The sequence below is a fragment of the Camarhynchus parvulus genome, chromosome 3 (assembly GCF_901933205.1).
Source record: "Camarhynchus parvulus chromosome 3, STF_HiC, whole genome shotgun sequence".
NCBI lineage: Eukaryota > Metazoa > Chordata > Aves > Passeriformes > Thraupidae > Camarhynchus > Camarhynchus parvulus.
The window spans coordinates 4,082,373-4,104,273 of NC_044573.1; the positions used below are offsets into that span (position 1 = coordinate 4,082,373).

Sequence of the window (21,901 nt, forward strand, 5' to 3'; positions counted from 1 at the left end):
GCTGGTCTGTGCTTTGCTCTTCTGTGGGGATTTTGTTGGATTTGTGAGAAAATTTGGACTCTTCTGTCGTGTAGCACTCACATTTAAAAAAATTGTTATGCTTGGACAACATTGTTGATGGCATTCAACCACAGAGTTTGGTCTGAACTAGAATATTGATCTGTTCTTCTGGCTTCTGTCCAGAACCTTTCCCCTTTGAAAGTTAGGGCTGCTCTTGCTGGGTCACTTGGAAAAGGATCTCATCCCTACATTGGATTTTTCAGCTTTTTTTGGGCAGGTGCAGGGAAATGAACCCTCAGGGATCTTTGGAGACACTTGCTGTATAAATCTGGTTGCATTGAGGCAAGCCCCAGAGTAAAAGTCAATTCCCTGATAACGACTTGGATTTGTAAAACTGAGGCTGGAGGTGTGATTTTTCACAGGCATGTTTCCCAGTTTTTCCCCTTTGCAATTAGGGAATGATAAGTAGAGAAATCCCAGGAGATGCCAAATTGCAGATGGAGTTGAGGTTGGGTAAAACAGGTCGGCAGGGATTTTATCAGGAAATATTTCCTGAGCTGATTGGCAGGAAAGAGGAGAGAACTGGAGGAGAGCTACAGCCTGGCACTGTAAATGTTAAATTAAATTACAGAGGGATAATGATGAGGCCAAGGGGAAGGGGAAAGATGGAAGTTCATATTCCTGAGGGAGCAGGGCAGGGGAGGAGGGAAGCCTGCAGAGGGTGTGAAAGTCAGGGATGGGGTGAGCACAGGGAAGATCAAACAGTGACACAGGGTAGGGACAAAGTTCAGCAGCAGGTTGAAGGGGGTAAAACAGAATAATCTATTTCAGTGTTTCTGGTGGAGGAAAAGGAAGAAAAACAGAACATGAGGGAAGCTGAGATGGTTCAGTGTTTTGCTCTGTTCCTTCAGGGAACGTGGGGAAGAGACAAGGAATCAATATTCAGGCAGGTGTTTGAAAGGCAGTCAGGAGATGAAGAGTGAAGAGGAGCTTAGGGATTGCTTAAAAATTAAGAAAATGTGATGAATTCATTGGGGTAAGTGAATGCAGGCTTTGAGCTGTTGGATTCTCCTGTTGCAGTATTCCTGTTAACCTTTATCAATAAGACAGAAAGCCAGGTGGAATTCCCCTTCTTCAGCTAAAGCAGCTTCTGGTGAAACACATTCCTTGATGGTTTTTCTATTTCTCCATAAAAGACTTCACAGCTTGAGCCTTTGGGATACAAAAAGTCTGAATAAATGACTGAAAATCTCCCATTTGAGTCTATGGTTTTTGTAATGTATTTATCTACCTGAGAAACCTCTTGAAAAATTGCAATATTCCCTGATCATTGAGATTATACACATGATGTAGCTCCCTCCAAAAGCAGCAGCTTGAGTCAATGCCTAAACTGTTTTGTCATCCTTGAAGCATTTGCTTCATGGCATTTATGTTCTAGATATAGAATATATTTCTATGTTTGGTAGCAAGATGAGGACATTGTCAACGTAAAAAGTAAGAAACATTTTTATTAATCTGTAAACAGAGTTCTTTAACTTAAGCTTCTTTAGGAGATTAAGATGCTTAAGGCCAGATTTGGAAATACATTTTGATTTTTTGGATGTGGAGATGAATATCTAATGCAGCTTTGTAAGGAATTTAAATGAACTTGTCACCTAAACTCTTCCAAAGTGGGAGTGACAGATAATTTAAGCACTTTTGTAACTATCTTGAGAGACCTGAGATTACCATTGAAAACTTGATTGTAGGTCTCCAAAGCACTTCTAAAAATGTCACTCTGGAGTTTTGCTTTTTGAAGGGCTGAATTTTTTTTTCCATTTGAAATTGTTGTGGCTGTTAAGGTGTTTGGTTACTCTGGAAGTCAGCAATTAAATGGCAAAAAGGACTGAGCTGAAAATTCCTCTGGTTGTTTTCTAAACTAGATTAACATAAATGATATGGAAATAACAAGAAAACCTCCCATTTTCTGAGGGATAGGGGAATAAGCTCTAATTACAATTTTCAGTTACCATTTTTTGTTGTTTTCTTCTCAGAGCCAGGTACTGAAGAAGTAAAAAAGCTCCTCCTGCTTTTGCTTGGTTGTGCAGTTCAGGTGAGTTTAATTATGTTTGTCTCTATGAAACTTTTGAATTACTGATCTCTGATACTTGTGGTGGTATAAAACTTTTCTTCCTTTGGTGGTACAACTGCATTCCTTGAAAAAGTGGAATATTCTGATTTTTAATTAAATGGCTACAACGCTACAGCTGTTGTTGCACAAATACCTCCAATACCACCATAATGGGTTATTAATTTCAGTAGGGTTAATTTACCTGATACTGTAAAGAAAGGGAAGAAATGGTAAAGTGCTGAAAATTAACTCACTGCACTGTTTCATGTATTTAATGAACTATCACAGAATTTGAATAAGTAGCAATTTTAAGAAACCTCTTCCTTGTACCATTTCAATTTGATTTTCCTTGTATCATTTAATTAGTGTTGAAAGTTCTAATTACTGTAACATGGCATGAACCATGGATTTACTGGTCACCAGAATTATTGGATAATAATTTAGTCATGTGGCCATTGCAATGTCAGCTTTAGAAGTTTCAGCTCTTAAGAAATGCAAAAGAGGAATGAAAATACTTGCAATTATACATATAAATGTGTATAAAATAGATGTCTCTATTTTTAGTGTCAGAAAAAAGAAGAATTTATTGAAAGAATCCAAAGTCTGGATTTTGATACCAGAGCAGCTGTTGCAGCCCATATTCAGGAGGTATTTTGGGGGGGTTTTTGCTTTTAATTTTGGGGATTTGTGGAGGTGGAATATTGTGTTGCAGGAGGGGGAGTTGCACGTGTTCAATGGCAAGTAAATCACATATGTGATTTGCATATTGAGTGGTTGTAGTAAGCAAAAAAGGCTTTATTTTTTCACTTGATTCAGAAAAAGATGTAATGATTGAGCATTTTTGGGTTTTATTTTTAGAGCCGTACCAGAAAGCAAGTTTGTTGCTTCAAGGATTTCTTAGTTACATACAGCAAATTTAGTTTAGTGAAATCTTTATATGCAAATTCCTTTATAAAATATAATTCCAATCAAATGTATGTGGTAGGTAATTTATAATGTTATTGTCACCAGAAGGACAGGGTGCTGCTTCCAGGTGGACAAAAAACTCTTCCTTTACATACAATGAAATATATTTTAAATGTTTTTTCATACCTTATCCAGCAAATTTAACCTGTGGAGTTGCAGCTTTATTTTCTTTATGCTTCCTTTCTCCTCTTAAAATTCCAAGAGGGTATTTTTTCTCTTTCATTTCACTCCATGTAGGTAACTCATAATCAGGAAAATGTGTTTGACCTGCAGTGGATGGATGTCATTGTGCTGACACAAGAGTATGTTGAGCCTCTCCTGAAGAATATGGCATTGCATTTAAAAAGGCTTATAGATGAAAGAGATGAGCACTCAGAGGTATGGATGTGGCTTAAGAGAAATACGAGAAATCTTCTTTTTTTGAGACAATGCAGCTCAGGATTTTTATAACTTAACAGTTTAATTTTCTGCTGACACGTTAAAGCAAGGATTCCTGACTGCCAGAATGTTGTTTCAGGGAGCTCCTCTGTGCATATTTATTAAATAATGTAGGAAAGATAAAGCAGGAATAAAGTAGAAATGATAAGAGGTGATCTTTTCCACAAAACCAGAGTGGGAAACAACTTCCACATTCATCAGTAGCTGAAAACAGACTCCAAAGCTGTATCAGCTGCATTTACCAGGAATCAATAACTCATCAATTTGCAAGGCAGCCACTGAAAGCTGTTCTATTCCCATGTCCTGTTGTCCAGGTTTGAGGGGGATAAAGCAGAATCCATACCAGGAGAGAAGGTTTTGAGGCTTATCTTGAGGCACACTTGTTGTACTGTGTTAGAATCAAGGAACAGAACTGTATTTACTACAAAGTTAGAGTTGTGAATCATCTTGGTGGTCCCAGATATGCCCCTCAGTAGAGTGAGTGTTGCAATTATTCCAGATATTCCTTTGACAGTTTTTCCAGATCACAGCCTTGATAGGAATACAACAGAGGGGAGAAGATGGGGGTGATGCCTTTGTGCAAAGCAAAGGAAAAAATACTTTAAACTATGAGAGATGTTCATATTTGGTGAACACCTTGATTTATAGGGGGAAATAGGAATATTCCTGTAGATCTGGTGCTTTATTCAGTTGTCAAGGATGAAGAACACAACTTTGTTTAGAGATACGTGTTTATGTTTATTTTTAAGAGGTGGTGGTTTTCAAGGAATCCACACCTTTCATTACCCAGTCCGTTCTGAGCACTGGCCATTTCGTGGGCTTAAAAGTCTGAAGTGAAAAAAACCCCTAAAATAGCAGAAAAATAAAATTTAAACCAGCAGAAGGTCCTGTTCAAAAGCTGTGGCTCTTTGCTTTAGGCACCAAGGTGCAGGCAGAACTTCTGATTTCCTCGATGGCCAAAACCTTTCCATGGTTGTGGTGCCATTGCAGTGTTTGCTATGAATGACACCCAGAGGTGGCTCTGTGAGGGCGCCTCTGGACTTTTTGCTGTGCTCTGTGCCCTCAGACCATCATTGAGCTGTCGGAGGAGCGGGACTGCCTGCGCTTCCTGCCGCACGCCTCGGCCGCGCAGTCGCCATGCGGCTCCCCCGGCATGAAGCGCACCGAGAGCCGGCAGCACCTGAGCGTGGAGCTCGCCGACGCCAAGGCCAAGATCAGGAGGCTCAGGCAGGAGCTGTGAGTACCAATTCACACTCACATCCTTTCCACACATCCAGTCCTCTTCAGAGCAATTCACAGAATCACAGAATGATGAGGTTGGAAGAGACCTCTAAGGTCATGGAGTCCAACCTATGCCCTAACACCTCACCTAGACTATAGCACCAAGTGCCATGGCCAGTCTTTTTTTAAACACATCCAGAGATGATGATTCTGCCATCTCCCTGGGAAGAGCATTCCAGTACTTTGTTATTCTTTTGGTGAAAAATTTCTTCCTAATATCCAACCTATACTTTCCCTGACGTAGCTTGAGACTGTGTCCTCTGGTTCTGTCAGAGACCAACCCCCACCTGTCTACAACCTCCCTTCAGGAAGCTGTAGAGAGCAATAAGGTCACCTCTAAGCCTCCTCTTCTCCAGGCTGAACAGCCCCAGCTCCCTCAAACATTCCTCATAGGGTTTGTGTTCCAAGCCCCTCACCAGCCTTGTTGCCCTCCTCATCCTGCAAGGCACAGGGAATTTCCCCAGGATCTGGAACAAGTTGTTCCTGGCTTCAGCAGTCACAAGACACAGTTGTTTTCTGTTTATTGGTATGGCTTGACTGTGTAGACCTTCAAAAAGCTTTTGAAAGTTGGAAGTTTTGAAAGTCTACATGGGACACACTCAAGCATCTCAACATCCTTCCCAAACTGAGGAGCCCAGAACTGGACACAGCAATCAAGGTGTGGCCTCACCAGCACCGAGTACAGGGGCAGAATGACCTCCCTGCTCCTGCTGGCCACACCATTCCTACTGCAGGCCAGGATGCCATTGGCCTTCCTGGCCACCAAGGCACACTGCTGGCTCATATTCAACCACCTAGGTCCCTTTCTGCCTGGACACTGTCCAGCCACACTGTCCCCAGCCTGTAATTCTTTCTCCTTTCAAATGTTTTTTTAGTTATTGCTCCCCAGGAGGGGTATTTTTATAATACAAGATTTGTGGACCCATGGGACAAATACAATGTTTCATCTGTGTTTGTCTCTGTTTGTATTCATAATGATGTTTTGACCTAAATTTTATTCTCTGATGTCCCTGAAATCATGGATTAAAGGTGGAAGTCTCACAAATCTCAGCATTTTGTTCTCAAACCAGGTGATCATTTAAAAGAAATGAGGCAGGAGGGATTCCTTCTCAGCAGCATGATTTGGTGACCTGTTTCCAACAAGAAATACTCACCTGTGGTTAATTCATGGTTTAAAATCATTGCAGATAGGACAGAAAATTCCCATTGGAATGCTTTCCTGTCTCCCACCTCTTTGTTCCTGTGTAAAAGATTTCTTGTCTGCACAACACTTTACTTGCTCCTGAAAACTGCTCCTGATTCTGTAGATTTCTGTGGGCTCTTTGTCTTCATAGTCAAGGAGCAGATCTGAGCAGAGTGAGGAGTTATTTAAAGAGAAGATCAATAACAGACCTGTGGAGAATCTGCTTCTCCCTGTAGCAATGTGTCAGTTGTTTCAGCAGAGTGAAGTGTGTGTGTTCTGAATTAAAGTGCTCCATCTGAAGGGATTCAATATGTGTGGAAACAGCATAAATAAAGATTTATTTTATTTTTTTTAAATTCAGCTATGGGGAGAGGAGACAGGTAAACTAAATCACGAGCTGAAGGTAGCATAAGTCACAAGTCCCAGAGTTTGTTGATCAGATGATTTCTAGCTGGCTGGATTAAGGATCTTGTTGATTTACTCTGAGGATCCCCTTCCCCCCACTACAGCATGGTCTTCATGAGGAACAGAGGACAAAAGCTGGGGCTCTTTTCCCCTGATGTCTGTGTTATTATGTGTCTCCTGCAATGAGCCCGCCCAGGATATTCTATAAACAGCTGCACCAAGAAAATTAGTGAAAAAATTGCTGTTATTAGTTTGATTGACAGTTAATAGATAGCCTAAACAGTGAACACTGGTATGTTCTGTATAATTTAGTCCAATCCTCTCCAGTCTGTAGCTGAAGTGTGCAATTAGGGCAACACTGATGGCTCAGAACAGTCCACATTTTGCACTCTTATTTGAATTCAGTTGGTAAATAATTTCCCTTTACATGTAGCAGTATTTTAAAATACCAGACTTGGAGGAATTAACTTCTGTCTGCAGCATTTAGTGTTAAATGCTGTATCTATTTGATAAATTTTAAATTACATTAATTCCAGACTTGGGAAATACTCAGCGTAAAATTTATTTATAACCTGGTTTTGGCAGTGAACCTTCATACCTGGTTTAATTTGCAGGGTAGCTGATGTAATTCCCTATAAAAAGTCTGTAAAGATTATTTTTCACTTGGATGCAAACCAGGGAATGCAGAAACTCCAAAGAAGGAATTTGCACACCTCATTTTCTGAGTGTTGAGTTCTGTGTGTTCCCATGTAGAACAATAACAGGAATATGATGCTGATGGAAAAGTCACAGAAATCAGGAATAAATTTGTGTTTGTGCCTGGTTTCTGAGCACCTCTGGCGGGGGAAACTGTGACAGGGATGTTGCACTGAGCTGTGCAGAGCTGAGCCTCCTGTGTTTGTAGGCTCAGTGACCTTTTCCAAACAATCCTTTTCCAAAAAGATCATTCATGGTGAAACTGGCTCATTTTTAAAAACAACTGCTCTGGGTTTGTTTAAACATACCTATTTTTTGTTGGTATGATTGCTTTGACATAGCATTATACATTTCAATCCATTAAATTTTCTTATTTCCCCCTTTCTACTTTAGTTTCTTCCTTGTATTCCAGAATGTGGAATAATACAGTAACATTTGAATTTGCAACACTGCAATTTGAATATGCAGTGTATCTTTTAAGAATATTCAATATTGGCAGGTTTTTCTACAGCAAATCCTGTTTGTTCTGAGGTGCAGTTGAATTTTGAACATCAGGTGTTCTTTGTCTGTGAGAGAATTAAATATTTCCTTTGCACTTACTCATGGTTTAACAAACTCATTTTTTAAGGATTGGGAAATGAGTTGGAAGTTAAGAATGAGTCATGTAAGAATTGTAGAATTCTGTGTCAAATTGTTTTTATCACAGGTTTCTGAGTAGACTAAAACAGACACTGTGTTGTTTCCATAAAGTTAAAATTCATTGTGTGTTTCATGAAATTACTGAGTTTATTAAGCAGTATCTTCTTCAATTGAGTCAAGACACCTAAAACCCTTAATTCTGCTCTGCAAGAAAAGGAGAAATTACAGAGCTATAAAAGTGCTTTTAAAATTGGCTTTACTTGATTGTGACAAGGAGTCATTGTCTGGTTCTCCTGGAAAGAATTTGGACCTTTTGAATGTATAATTTGAAATTATTCTGAGTTGAGTTTTGGATGTGGATCTCCTGGTACACATTCATGTGTAATGTCTCTGATTTTTGCACAAAATCCCTTATTGCAAAAATTCCTTCTTACACCCTGTTTCCTCTCCTGCATGAGTAGGAAACAACATTTTAAAGCAACAATGAAAAGTCTTAACAACATTTAAAATATTAGATAAAGACTAAACCCAAAAGAATAACTAAATCTTGATGGCAACCCTAAATTTTACACTGATAATGTCCCTGAAATTGTGGGTTAAAGGTGGAAGCCTCACAAATGTCAGCATTTTGTTCTCAAACCTGGTGATCATTAGCAGGTTTTGTGGCCATGTTTAACTGGTTTGTGTTTTCTCCTTCAAGTGAGGAAAAGACTGAGCAGCTGCTTGACTGTAAACAAGAGCTGGAACAGATGGAAGCTGAACTGAAGAGACTTCAGCAAGAGGTGTGGGTTTAATAATTTTATTATTTTAAGGAAAGTTACCTCCACCAGACCAATTCACCGCTCTTTTTTGATATTAAGTATGTTTTCATGTTTATTTTTTTTTATTTTGCATTCTGAATCTGACCTTGTAGAATTTATTCCTTTATTTGGTATATTATGATGGAAAAAAATGCCCTGACTTAGGTCAGTATGTCTTCTCTAATTTTTTTGTTTCTTCATTCAAGCAATTTGCCACCAGTACATCCCCTGAAAGGATCTTCTTAAAATGAAAGCACTCCAATTTTGTCTGATTTTTCTTAATACTTCTTGTGGTGATAATGAGGGGAAAAACCTTAAATACATCATTAATATGCAATATATGTTGTGGTGTTGTGAGAGTCCCCAGGATGAAGTGAGAGATGAGAATTTGACTTCAAGTTCTCAGAAGGCTGATTTATTATGATGTGAAATGATATGATATGATGATACGATATTATATGATATGAAATTATCTGATTTTATATTATATGAAATTATATTGTATTATATGAAATTATATACTAAAACAATCCTAAAGAAAGAGAAAGGAGACATCAGAAGGCTAAACAAGAGTGAATAATAAAAACCCGTGACTGACCAGAGTCTGACACAGCTGGACTGGGATTGGTCATTAAGTAAAAACAATTCACGTGCTGGGATAAACAGTTCTCCAAATCACATTGCAAAGGAGCAAAACAGGGAGAAACTGAAGCTTCTCGGGAGGACAAATCCTGGCAAAGGGATTTTTCAGAAAATATAATGGTGACATTATGTATACATATTTATAGTGACTCCTTGAAAAAGCCCAGTGCCATTTCCTTGGAAATACAGTCCCCTACAACCCTGTACAATATACTGGATTTTCCTTTGAATTTCTCAGAATTCCCAATACCCTTGCTGTATTCCTGTCTCCCTGTGTCCCAGAACATGAACCTGCTGTCGGACGCGCGCTCTGCCCGGGTGTACCGGGACGAGCTGGACGCGTGGGCTGCGGGAGAAGGCGATCCGCGTGGACAAGCTGGAGAGCGAAGTCAGCCGCTACAAAGAGAGGCTCCATGACATTGAGTTCTACAAAGCCAGGGTGGAGGTGAGTAAATCCAGGGGGAAATCACCCACAGCCACTGTAGGAGCACCTGGGGGGTAGGACGGACAGGACAGGTGGAGACGAGAGATCTCTGAAGCCAGGTCGTGGAACTTGGGGTTATTGCAAAGGGCCTGGGGACAGGGGCCTTTTAGAACTTGGGGTTTATTAAAGCAAGGGGCCTGCTGGGAGCTGCCAGCCACAGCTCAGAGCAGGCCCAAGAGAAGAGAGGGGTAGAGAGGATGAGATGGTAAGAGGGTAATGAAGTAAAAAAGGTAAGAGCATAAAGGGGTAAGAGCGCGAGGTTCCTGTTACAATACAATAAATCATCTTCTGTGTTGAATATTCTAATTCTCACTAACCAATGTAGTGCAATATACAAACCCTATAGCATTTACATACAGCCTGTAAGAATCACTACTTTACCATACTGTGTAACATTTTAAACCCTAAAAACTCCTCTTTGGGCCTCTTCTGCCGAGCTAGTGGGGACTGCTCTGCCCCTTGGAGCTGTCTGCAGGCAGAGGGTGTTGGTCCATCAAAAGGGGATTACCTTCAGCCAGCCACACCACTGTTTTCCAGTTGTTCAGTAACTAAGGGATCTCAAAGCTTGCTTTCATTTCAATCTCACTTATAGTTTCTATATTCTCAAAATCTTTTGCCAGACAATCATATTTATAAGGCTTTCCTGTTTCATCTTCCCCAACAAGCCACCATTCTTTCATGTGGCCTCTGCTGGGTTTTGGGGTATCCCTGGTGGGCTGTGATGGGTCTGGATAGCACAGTCCTGCTCAGCACAGCCTGTCCGAGCTCCCAGGCATTCCCATGTCAGAATTCAGGACATCCCTCTGGCTGTCCTGGATTGCCAGGACCCCTGCCAGGGGGCTCAGAGACCTTGGCACAGAGCCCAAGATGCCTGTGATTTTGATTATGACCCATGGAGCAAATTACCAACCTTATATGAAGATCTGCAAGCCACAAAAGTATAAGTAGAATAATAATCAGTTTGTCACAAAGTAGAAAAATAGATTTTTTGGGGTTTTTAGAATAGGGGTTGAAGAGGCAAGATGGAGGGATCTGGGCATGTCCAGCCTTTCTCCTTCTTCTTCTTCTTGGCCTCCATCTTCTGCTGTGCTGTTGGCACTTTTGGATTGGTTTAGAGCAGAAGCTCACTGTCTAACATAGGTGATAGGTATTGGGAAGTTATGGTAAATATTGTACATGCAGTTTTTAGTATAAAGACACAACACTGCCCCAGGGGCAGCCAGAGTGCCTCTGTCTGTCCTGCTGAGCAGATCTTGGTAGGCCAGGAGAAAGAATTTTATAGTTAAGAAACAAAAAACAACCTTGAGACCGAGAAATGGAGAATTCTGACTTCTTCTTCAACCACCAGGCTGGGAAAAGAGACTTTCTAACACATCTTGGGGTCACTCTGAGCAGCTAAAGCCCCCAGACCCCCAGCCACAGGCCACCCTAGCAAGCTCAGGTGATATCAGCTCTGGTAATTATCAGATTATCATTTTGTGATTGCAGCTCTTTGCTTGCTGGGTGCCTTAGCAGACACAGGGAGAGAGGAGAAGGCTGTGGGCAGTTCCACAGGGGTGTTTTTATTGAATTTTCTGCCAAAGTTCTCCTGGACAGCTCTTCTGCTGAGCTGGGCACAAGTAGGGGTTTTTATAGGGTACAGAGGTTTTAGGAATTGTCCAATAGTAAGGGTTAAAAGAAGGTGACCTGTAGTCTTACAGAGAGATAGGCCCTTTCTGAAGGTGGAAAAAGGGGCTTCTAAGGTCCAGTCATTGTGACTGGGCATTTCCTGTCCTAGGCTGCTGAATATGGGGCATTGCAGCTCCTGGGCCTGCTACAGTTCTTCTCCTGGCTGGGGCTTTTCCCAAGTATATTTGGAAATTGAAGCATTGGGATGGCAGTCAGGCTTTCGTGACAAATTCCATTTTTTTGGGAATTGTTTCCCTGTCTAATGGCATGGAAGTCAGCAGTGTTCACCAGAGCTCTAAGCTAGCAAGGCCAGTGGAAGCCTCTGTGAAGGATGGATTGAGAAACCCACAGAGGAATTAATTCAAAAAATACTATAAATTTAATCATGCCTTTCTCCTCCTGTAGGTCTCCTCAGGGAAAGCAGTTTTCTAAGTCAAGTGCTGAGGAAAGGAGGGCTGTTCCCATAAATGGGTACAGGACAATGGCACCAAATACACTAAAAAAAGATGTACCAACACCAGGCAAGGGGAACTTAGAGTTCTGGCATGAGTTAGTAATTTAGGAGGCAAATCAACATGCAGGAATTTATCAGGCCATCATTCTGTCTGTAAATGACAAATTTGATGGGCAAGTGCCATATGGTATAAAAATCAGTAAAGGAAAACAGATTAGTGTACAGGATTTGACAACAGTGGAAGTTTGATTTTCATAGACTGTTTAAACTAACAAACCCCCTAAAAATCGTTTATGTGTTTTCATAGCTTGTAAACTATTGGACATTTCAAGCATTCTTCAGTACAGATAAATATTAATTAGTTGGGTTTGTTTCCTAATAATTATGAGTTAACTTATTATTTGTGTGGGGAGGAGTATGAAGGATATTTATGTGATACTTTTTCAGATTTGTACAGCTGACTGTGTGCTGAAGTTTGAAAAGTTTTGTCTTTGTATCATGAGGAAAATTGCCAGTTATGTATTTTACACATTACTTTCATCAGATGCTATTAAAAAAAAATCCTCTATGTACCAAAATTAAAGCTGCTCAGGCCCTTTGAGAGTGGCTGGTTGTATTTTAAGATTGTGGGTGCATTTTCAGCATCATGGCCTGACTTTGGGCCCAGTGGCCTATAAACCTAATTTTGGGCTGTACAGGCAGTACATCTTTCCAGATCACAGCCCAAATCACAGAGATTCTGATGGTTTGATTATAATCAACAACATTTTATTTGTTTGTAACGGCTTAGGGAGTATTTCATTTATGTCAAATTTTATTTGCACAGAAATTCATAGGTTGCATTTATATGGAATTGCTGTAAATGTGCTTTTTATAAAAAGTCTGTTTCAGCTCCCAGTTTTAGTTTGGGTATCAAAGTTTGCATGAGCAGGAGAATGCTTCTGGTTTGGGATTTATTTGTTGTTGTTGTTCCATTTTTGCAGGAGTTAAAGGAAGACAATCAAGTGTTGCTAGAAACCAAGACCATGTTGGAAGATCAGTTAGAGGGGACCCGAGCTCGTTCAGATAAACTGCACGAGTTAGAAAAGGAGAATTTACAGCTGAAAGCTAAATTGCATGACATGGAGATGGTGAGTGGCAAGGGAGGGTGGCAAAGGCAACTGATACACACTGAATTGCATTTCTGTTTTTAATAAAAGCCTTCAAAATAGCAGGGAAGAGAAGGAATGTGATGATAAATGCAGAGATTCAAGAGCAATAGGTTTGATTTTTTTAATGTGAATAATTTGTCACTTAAATATTGTGTTTACCCCATGCACTTTGCTTCCTAATATTCAAATAAAAGAGAGAAGTAAACTTTGGAAGAGTAGGGAGTGATTGCTGTAGGTTATGAGGAGAAAAGATTCTTTGTAATCTTCTTTTTATTGTCCCCTTCAAAGTTCTCCCAACTTTTCCCAGTTCCTTCCCATCTCAGTGTCTAGGCAGACCAGAAAAAACACTTTGCCCTTCCCTGTGACAACATAATAAAGATAATATAATATAGACATCAACAGAACATAGATAATAAAATACTTTGCAGGTATTGGGACTTTTCTTTTAACCTTTGAAATAATTTTCAAGGAGCGGGATATGGACAGAAAGAAGATTGAGGAGCTCATGGAGGAAAACATGACCCTAGAAATGGCTCAGAAACAAAGTATGGATGAGTCTTTGCATCTTGGCTGGGAGCTGGAGCAGATAAACAGGACTACTGAACTTTCTGAAGGTGAACATGAGTTATTGAACTTGAAATCTCAGAGGCTGGGTAGCATTAGGAAATGAAATGTATTTCTGAAGTACAGAGCACGTTGTCCTCTGGAGAAATGCTGATTCCCATGTATCCATTGAGGTGCAGCCTACATGAGAAGTCTGTCCTTGTTGTCCTTGCTCTGTTAAATAGTTGTGTAAACCCCATAAATACCTGGAAATTGCATTATTTGTCACTCACAATTCTGTACTCTGCAGCACAGATCATGAGTCTTCTTGCTTTGCTGTTCTCAAAGTTAAGGAGAAGAGCTGTGGTAAAAAATTTGATTGTTCTGTACAACATGCTTGGATACAAACTGGATTCTGTGCAGAGCACTTGTGGAATTTGGAGGCACATCCTGAGTTGTGGGAAACAAATCTGTGCTGTGATTAGGAAGATAGAACATATTTTAATTTCTAATATTTCTAATCCTAATCAGCTCTGGTCACCAAGAGGGCATTGGAAGGACCTTCAAAGTCTGTTAAATCCTTTGAAAATGCAGAATCTGAACAATTCTGGCTAATAAGTCAGCTTTTATTTGAATAATGGTGTTTTTCTCCTGCAGTGCCACAGAAATCACTGGGCCATGAGGTGAATGAGCTGACATCCAGCAGGTTACTGAAGCTGGAAATGGAAAACCAAAGTTTGCTGAAGACTGTGGAAGAGCTGCAAAGTGCAGTGGGCTCTGTGGAAGGCAGCAGTTCAAGGATTCTGAAAATGGAAAAAGAAAACCAAAGACTTAGCAAGAAGGTAGAGGTCAGGGTATGCTTGGATGGTGTGAGAGCTGCCTCGTGTTCTCTGCTATTTTCTTCCTAAAGGGTGATTTTATCAATTGCTGTTATTTTGGGAAGGCATTACAAGGGTCTGTGTGGAGTTACAGTATTTGTAAGTTTATGGTAAAAAGTAAAACCACCTCCAAGAGGTTTTTCTCTTTTTTATTATGTGAGAGTGTGACCAGTTTATTCAGAAAGGTCTTAAACCAGTGAGGGAAAAAATAATAATATATTGGGGGTATGATGAGTAATGGAAGTGGTTTAGAATAGTGGAGAGCATTAATTTTGGTAATTATGAAGCAGAAGAAAGTGTGTGTGCAGAGGTGGAGAGTGAGTGATGAGCCTGAGCTGAAAACTTGGTCCTGTGTCCTCATTTTAGCTAAAGGAGGGAGAAGGTGGGTCAGGGAATTGATAAACAGCTCAAGAAGGGAGTCTGTCAGGTTTAACTGTGCTCAGCTACAGGACTTTGCTCCTCAAATTATGTGTATCAAATAGGATCATTTAGTCAGTGGTATTTATAGAGAATAAAAATTAGGAAAAAAAAAAAAAAAAGCTGGGGCTAATTACAGTGGAGTGAAAATGTCTAAAATTCCTGAAATAGCTTTGACTTCAGCAGCTATTTCAGGTGAAAGACTATTCTTAGAGTGGCTAAGAGATAATTTAAAAAAGAAAATTAAAGAAATCCCTACTGCATTCCATGCTTCCATAATTTTCTGATTCCTAAGAAGCTGCTGTTTTTTGGAGCAGCCTCTGTGCTGTGCCCAAAAGAAATCTAGGAGGTACAAAAGAAAAGAGTAGAAACACACAAATATCGTTCAGGTCAACTTAAATGTGGCAGAGAAATCATGCTTGGGTATTTTAAATTTTAAATAGCTTTGCTCTCTGCAAGTTGGAAACACTTGACAAAACAAACTCATGTAATTAATTCCCAAGGAATCATCTTAATTATCTCTTGAAATAGTTAAGTAAGATCAAACAACATTGAACCTTCCTAAGTCAAAAGGGTCTTGGAGGAGCAGTATAAATCTCACTGAAATGGAATTTTAAGAGAAAAAAAAAGATGCTTGAAGAAATATCCAGAGCCTGAGAAAATCTGACCCTTTTTGGTTTTTTTTTTACACTAAAGTACTTTATAGATACAGTGTTCTGAGCCAGGGAGAAAATTCTGGCAGCAGTAAATGTATTCCCAGAAGAAATTAATGTTTCAATTAAAGATTAGAAAATTCTGTTTAATTCTTTCCCTTAAGCTTCTTGATTCATTTCTATAAGGGTGCCTTCAACCCAGCTAAGACTGTCATTTTTAAGTACATTTTAAAACTTTTGTTTCTCTTCCCAGCTTGAAGAGCTGGAGAATGAAATTAGCCAAGAGAAACAAAGTCTTCAGAACAGTCAAAATCAGAGTAAAGATTTGCTGAAAGAAAAAGCCCAGCTTGAAAAGACACTTGAAGCACTTCGAGAGAACTCTGAGCGACAAGTGAGTAGCACAACCAAAAGTTTTCCTGCTGCTTTGTGCTCTGCTGCTCTACTTTTAGAGGATTTTACAGACATAAAGGGATTGTAAATGCAGTGGATTTGCCAAAAGGAGGTTCCTGTAGGAAAACAGCTTTGCTGGGAGCTGCCGGCAGTGAGAGACATGACTCATTTCTGGCTGGGGCTTTCCTGGTGGGTTCAGGGGTTGGTGGAGTTTTTAACACTCCTACGGCTTCTTGGAGCTGGTTGGAGGGTGTAGCTCAGCCAGGAGAGAAAATTGGGAACTGTGGAGGGAGGCCAGACACCTCCCAGAGGAGGAGAGCAGGTCCCCAGGAGGTTGGAGTATTGATGGGAATTCCAGCAGCCCCAGGTCCAGCTCCACCATTGTGCCCTGCCCTGGGAGGGGTTGTTGCTGTGAGCGCCTGGATTGATTTGTGGCTGCCAAAAACTGGCATCTGAATCTCTGTAAAAGATGTACCTGATGGACACTGGCACCTCCTGAGGTGTCTGCAGAGCAGCCACCAGGAAAAAGAGTTCTGGAATTCCCAGATTTAGGAATTGAGTCCTTCACAATTAGAACTGTGTGATGCTGTTTGCAGGGGTCTTAGGATGAGGGAAGAGATGAGAATGTTGACTCCATGTTTCAGAAGGCTTGATCTATTATTTTATGATATATATTATATTAAAACTATACTAAAAGAATAGAAGAAAGGATTTCATCAGAAGGCTGGCTAAGAATTGGAATGATAACAAAGGCTTGTGACTGAGACAGTCTGAGACAGCTGGACTGTGATTGGCCATTAATTAGAAACAACCACATGAGACCAATCACCAATGCACCTGTTGCATTCCACAGCAGCAGATAACCATTGTTTACATTTTGTTCCTGAACCTTCTCAGCTTCTCAGGAGCAAAAATCCTAAAGAAAAGATTTTTCAAAAAATATCATAACTACAGAACTGCTCTTAGCTTTTATAAATTCTTTTTATACCTCCTGATGACATGGCCATTTAGTTTAATTTAAAGTACAGTATTTTGAAATGCAGAATATTATCTTTCCAAAAATTCTGAATGTTTTTAAAGGCCATTAATCAGTAAGTGGAATTCCAAAAACTGGCATCTAAATCTTTGTAAAAGCTGTACCTGTGCCTGATGGACACTGGCACCTTCTGAGGTGTTTGCAGAGCAGCCACCAGGAAAAAGAGTTCTGGAATTCCCAGATTTAGGAATTGAGTCCTTCACAATTAGAACTGCCAGGAGCATTTATAAATTCTGTTTATACCTCCTGACATGGCCATTTAGTTTAATTTAAAGTACAGTATTTTGAAATGCAGAATATTGTCTTTCCAAAAATGCTGAATATTTCTAAAAGCCGTTAATCAGTAAATGGAATTCCAGAAGGAAGAAAAGAGGGAGGTGGGGAAAAAAAACAGCTTGGCATGGAAGGTTTGCTTTCATTTAAAGATACATATCTTGTTTTAGGACTGATATTTCAATGGGACTATTTCTGCTTAAAAATAATTTACTTAGGGGCTGATGGGTCAACAGAATCTTCCATATCTCTTCCAAAATCCTGTGCTGACACTTACTGGAGTTGACTGTAGGAGTCATTTGGATGAGATCAAATTCATTTGATCTCATCCAAAATCCTGGAGGCATTCGTCAGGATTTTTTGTGGAATTGGGATTATAGAAGCAGAATTCATGGACATTATTCAGTGCCATGGCAGGTGCACCAGAGCTGTGTTTTTAGGCACCTGTTAAGGAGTTTCTGGTGAATATTCCAGAGCAGTTTGTCATTGCTGGGAGCAGAGAATCTGTAATTAATAGTTGCATTCAGATTTCACTGTGGAAGAACAGCCTGTAATTTTCTCAGTCTGTTTTTCATTGCAAGCAGCATTTTTGCTTTTCTCCCAAACAATTTATTGTTGAAACATCCCTTACACTGGGTTATTAGTGTACATTTCAATATTGATCCAAACAGTTTTGCTGGATTTTGCTGTCTGGTGTTACATGCCCAAATAATTCCAAATTATTTGAAGCAACCTAAAAAGTCAAGAAATACTAAAAATTAAGGTGTAGGTTCTGCCTTTAATCCTTGAGGTAGATCTGGTAAAATGTTTCCTAAGAAAATAATTCCAATATGATTTACTTTCTCTGAAGCTGGTTTGGAGCAGAATATCCAAAGGTTCTTTTTAACTCAGAAATCAGTGTAACTTTGTGTTTCTTCTCAAATTGTTGTTGAATGTGATCAGGATTCCCTCATCTCCCTCCCATCACCTCTACTTTTTCCAAGTGAAATAAAGAGAATTTTGTGGCTCCCACACCTCCCTCCATCTCAGGTTTGGCTCAGAACTTGCTGCAGTCCTGTTCTTTGTGGACACACAGCTCTGCAAATCACAGAGTGTGAGAAAAAACAATCTCAACGTGGGTAAACACAAATAAAAGTTAAATTTGCTGGGAAGTAGGTAAAGCTTTCTTTTGATTTGTGCTTTATTAGTTTTGGGTTTACATTTATCTATTAAAATTCAAGAGGAAGAGATTTGAAGATTTACTTTGTTGTCAAACTTGAAATAATGTTTGTGATTCTTCACATAAAAATTAGCAGAGTAAGAGATTTTCTTTAACTTAAAATAAAAGTTGAATATGATATGATGAGTATTTTTTAGCTTACATATGAAAGCAATTCCTTGTTGGCAAGTTGTTTATCACTTTACCATTTTTCTACCCAAATTAGATTAAACTCTTAGAACAAGAAAACGAACACTTGAATCAAACTGTGGCTTCTCTAAGGCAGCGCTCACAAATCAGTGCTGAGGCAAGAATGAAAGAAATTGAGAAGGAAAATAAAATCCTCCATGAGTCTATCAAAGAAACCAGCAGTAAGTTAAATAAAATAGAATTTGAAAAAAAACAGGTCAGGAAAGAACTGGAACACTACAAAGAGAAAGGGGAGAGGGCAGAAGAATTAGAGAACGAGCTGCATCGTCTGGAGAAGGAAAATGAGTTATTACAGAAGAAAATCACCAACCTAAAAATCACTTGTGAGAAGATTGAGGCCTTAGAACAAGAGAACTCTGACCTGGAGACAGAGAACAGAAAGCTGAAAAAAACCTTGGATAGCCTGAAAAACCTCACTTTTCAATTGGAATCCTTAGAAAAGGAGAATTCCCAACTGGACGAAGAAAATTTAGAGTTACGGAGGACAATCGAATCCTTGAAGTGTACAAGCATTAAAGTGGCACAGTTACAGTTAGAAAATAAGGAACTGGAGAGTGAAAAGGAGCAGCTCAAAAAAAGCCTTGAACTGATGAAAGCCTCTTTTAAAAAGACTGAACGCTTGGAAGTCAGTTACCAAGGCCTGGACACAGAAAACCAAAGGCTACAGAAAGCCCTGGAAAACAGCAATAAGAAAATTCAGCAATTAGAGAGCGAATTACAAGATTTAGAGACTGAAAATCAAACCCTGCAAAAGAACTTGGAAGAGTTAAAAATCTCCAGTAAGCGCCTGGAGCAGTTGGAAAAGGAGAATAAGTTGTTAGAACAGGAGACTTCTCAACTGGAAAAGGATAAGAAGCAGCTGGAAAAGGAGAATAAAAGGCTTCGACAGCAAGCAGAAATTAAAGATAGTACCTTAGAAGAAAATAATGTCAAAATCAGTAATCTGGAAAGGGAAAATAAATCTCTGTTTAAAGAAATAGTTGTGTATAAAGAGTCTTGTCTGCGCCTGAAAGAGCTGGAAAAGGAAAATAAAGAACTGGTGAAAAGAGCTACCATTGATAAGAAAACCCTGGTCACTTTGAGAGAGGTAAACAGAGGAGTTTCCATTCCCATCCTAATCTGTGTATAATGTACAGAAATTACATCTGGGTTCCTGATTTGGGGTCTTTTTCTGCATTAATCCATGTACTATTAACACCTTTATGCATTAGATAATCAAAATTTCTGTAATCAGTCATGGAAAGGAAGAATATCATATTGCTGGGATGTTTCCCCTTCACTGGCATGTTCCAGACCAAATTTACAGAAAAATTCTGAAGGAAATCTTAAAGGGAAAGGAAGAGAGCACAGGGAAATCATATTCTAGTTGCAGTGTAATGTCTGATACAGCTGAAAGCTGGCAGCTGCAAGGAGACTTCAAGCTGAATTATTCCAGTCATGTAGGGATAAAACACCCTTGTCTCAGCACTCCTAGAACTTAGACTATGTTATTTTATTTTCCTGAAATTTTTATTATTTCTTTTATTTTTATTTTTTTATTTGGCTATAAATACTGACTGTAGTTTTTTCTGTGCAAGGACTTGGTGAATGAGAAATTGAAGACTCAACAGATGAACAATGATCTGGAAAAACTGGCCCACGAGCTTGAGAAAATTGGCTTGAACAAGGAGCGTCTCCTGCACGATGAGCAGAGCAGTGATGACAGGTGAGAATGACAAAAAGGACAAATTAACATCTTTTTTATTCTTAAAGTGATTTTGCAGACGGGTTCTGTGCATACTCTTAGATTTTTAAGGCACACTCATAGACCCAAAAAGGAACTCGATATTTTTGGAAATTAATTAGTTGGTGTGCTTTCACATTCAGCTGACTGTGACAGTGAGTTGCCACTTTTTGTTGCTAAGAGACTCATTGAAGTATGTCAGGAGATACAGTTAATTATAATTAAAATGTTTTATGCTCTAGTCAGCAGCAGCAACAGCAGCAGTAAAAGATAATTAGCTCAAAGTAGGTTTTTTTCCCTTTTTGTCTGCCTGTCTGACACAAATGGTTTTTTGTAACATAGTGATTACCTTAAACTGTCTCACTCTTTCCTTGCAACCATTTCCTTCTAATTCTTCCATCCTAAAGGAAAAGCTGCATTCCCACTTCCCCTGGCTGGTTAGTACCCAGTGCCTGAGTGTCTCCAGACCTTGGTGGTGGCTCCATCATCACTCATCCACACCTGCACTGGAAAGCAGCTGCTGCCCTGACATCTGTTACCTCTGCTGCATTTTCCTCCTCTGCCTCATCCTGCAGGGATTATGGGGAAATTGATGACAGGAGCAAAGCAGACAGGGTGGGCTTCCAGCCAAGCTTTGCTGTGCACTTTTACCAGTGCAGTTCTGCTGTCATCATTTGTTATTGCAGCTGATTGTCCTGAGCATGGAGATTGAGCTGGGGCCTTCTGTGTGCAAAGGAGCCCAAATAACACCTGGGGTGTGAATCCAGCTTCCCTTTGCCAGTGTTCTGTCCCAGGGTCCTGTGTTACCCCCTCTTGGTTTCTGCTGGTGGCTCTCACCTGCCTTCCTCAGCTCCCAGATGAGTTCAGGAGAAGTTCTCAGAGCTTGAACTGGTTGGATTTGTTCTGATTTAAGCATTTCTGTGTCCCATACAGCACTTGAGAACTATTTGGTATGCCCTTAGGTAAATATACCCAATAAAAAAACCACCTGACCTTGATCCAAGGTGAAGTTTAAACTTAGATGAAGCCCAAATGGAGCAACATTTAATCAAGTTCTAGGTTAGAGGTGGTTGGGCTCTGCTGCTGGCTTGAGCTTCCTCCCAAGCTCCATGTGGAGCTGAAGGATCATTTAGGGCAATGTTTGTTTTCAAAGTGAGAGCTAGGATTGGTTTGAAATTTTGCTCAGCCCATAAATATCCTGATTTTCCATTGTTCTCAACTTCTTCATTCATCCCAAAGATACCTGGGTTGCTTTCCTTACATAACAATACATTGGTGAATCATTGCCAGCTCTTCCATCAGGGCTGTGAAGAGCTGAGTTCATTGTGGATAAAATTACTTCTCAGTGGAGTTTTTCATCTGCTTCTGTCATTCTAGTAATGGAAATTAAAAATGTACCAGTTTCCTCCTCCTGATTGGAAAGAGCTGCTTGTGGTTTTTAAGGAATGATCTTTGGCAGCACCTCAGAGTCTTTCTGTTGAGGTCTAAGCTGGCCAGGTTTTATGAGTTAACTTGGAAGTGTTTTCCATCTTCTCTTGCCTGCTGTCCTTGGACAGGTTTATGGATTTTGATTCTGAATCCAAAATAACCCAACTTGCAGTTATATTCAAAAATGTGTACCATCTTTCATTGTTCAAAGTGTAAGTGGGTATTGGATGTCTGC

General features: G+C 39.8%; 1 protein-coding gene across 1 annotated transcript in view; it reads left to right on the forward strand.

Moving 5' to 3' along the window:
• The window catches only part of CCDC88A (coiled-coil domain containing 88A), a 67,641-nt gene that overhangs the window by 21,055 nt on the left and 24,685 nt on the right, over window positions 1–21,901 (forward strand). Inside the window, 13 exon segments of the mRNA XM_030944285.1 lie at window positions 2,034–2,092; window positions 2,675–2,758; window positions 3,314–3,454; window positions 4,581–4,750; window positions 8,419–8,500; window positions 9,443–9,502; window positions 9,504–9,605; window positions 12,750–12,896; window positions 13,387–13,531; window positions 14,118–14,302; window positions 15,662–15,799; window positions 18,532–19,602; window positions 20,093–20,220. Of these exon segments, the coding sequence (XP_030800145.1) occupies window positions 2,034–2,092; window positions 2,675–2,758; window positions 3,314–3,454; window positions 4,581–4,750; window positions 8,419–8,500; window positions 9,443–9,502; window positions 9,504–9,605; window positions 12,750–12,896; window positions 13,387–13,531; window positions 14,118–14,302; window positions 15,662–15,799; window positions 18,532–19,602; window positions 20,093–20,220 (2,512 nt within the window).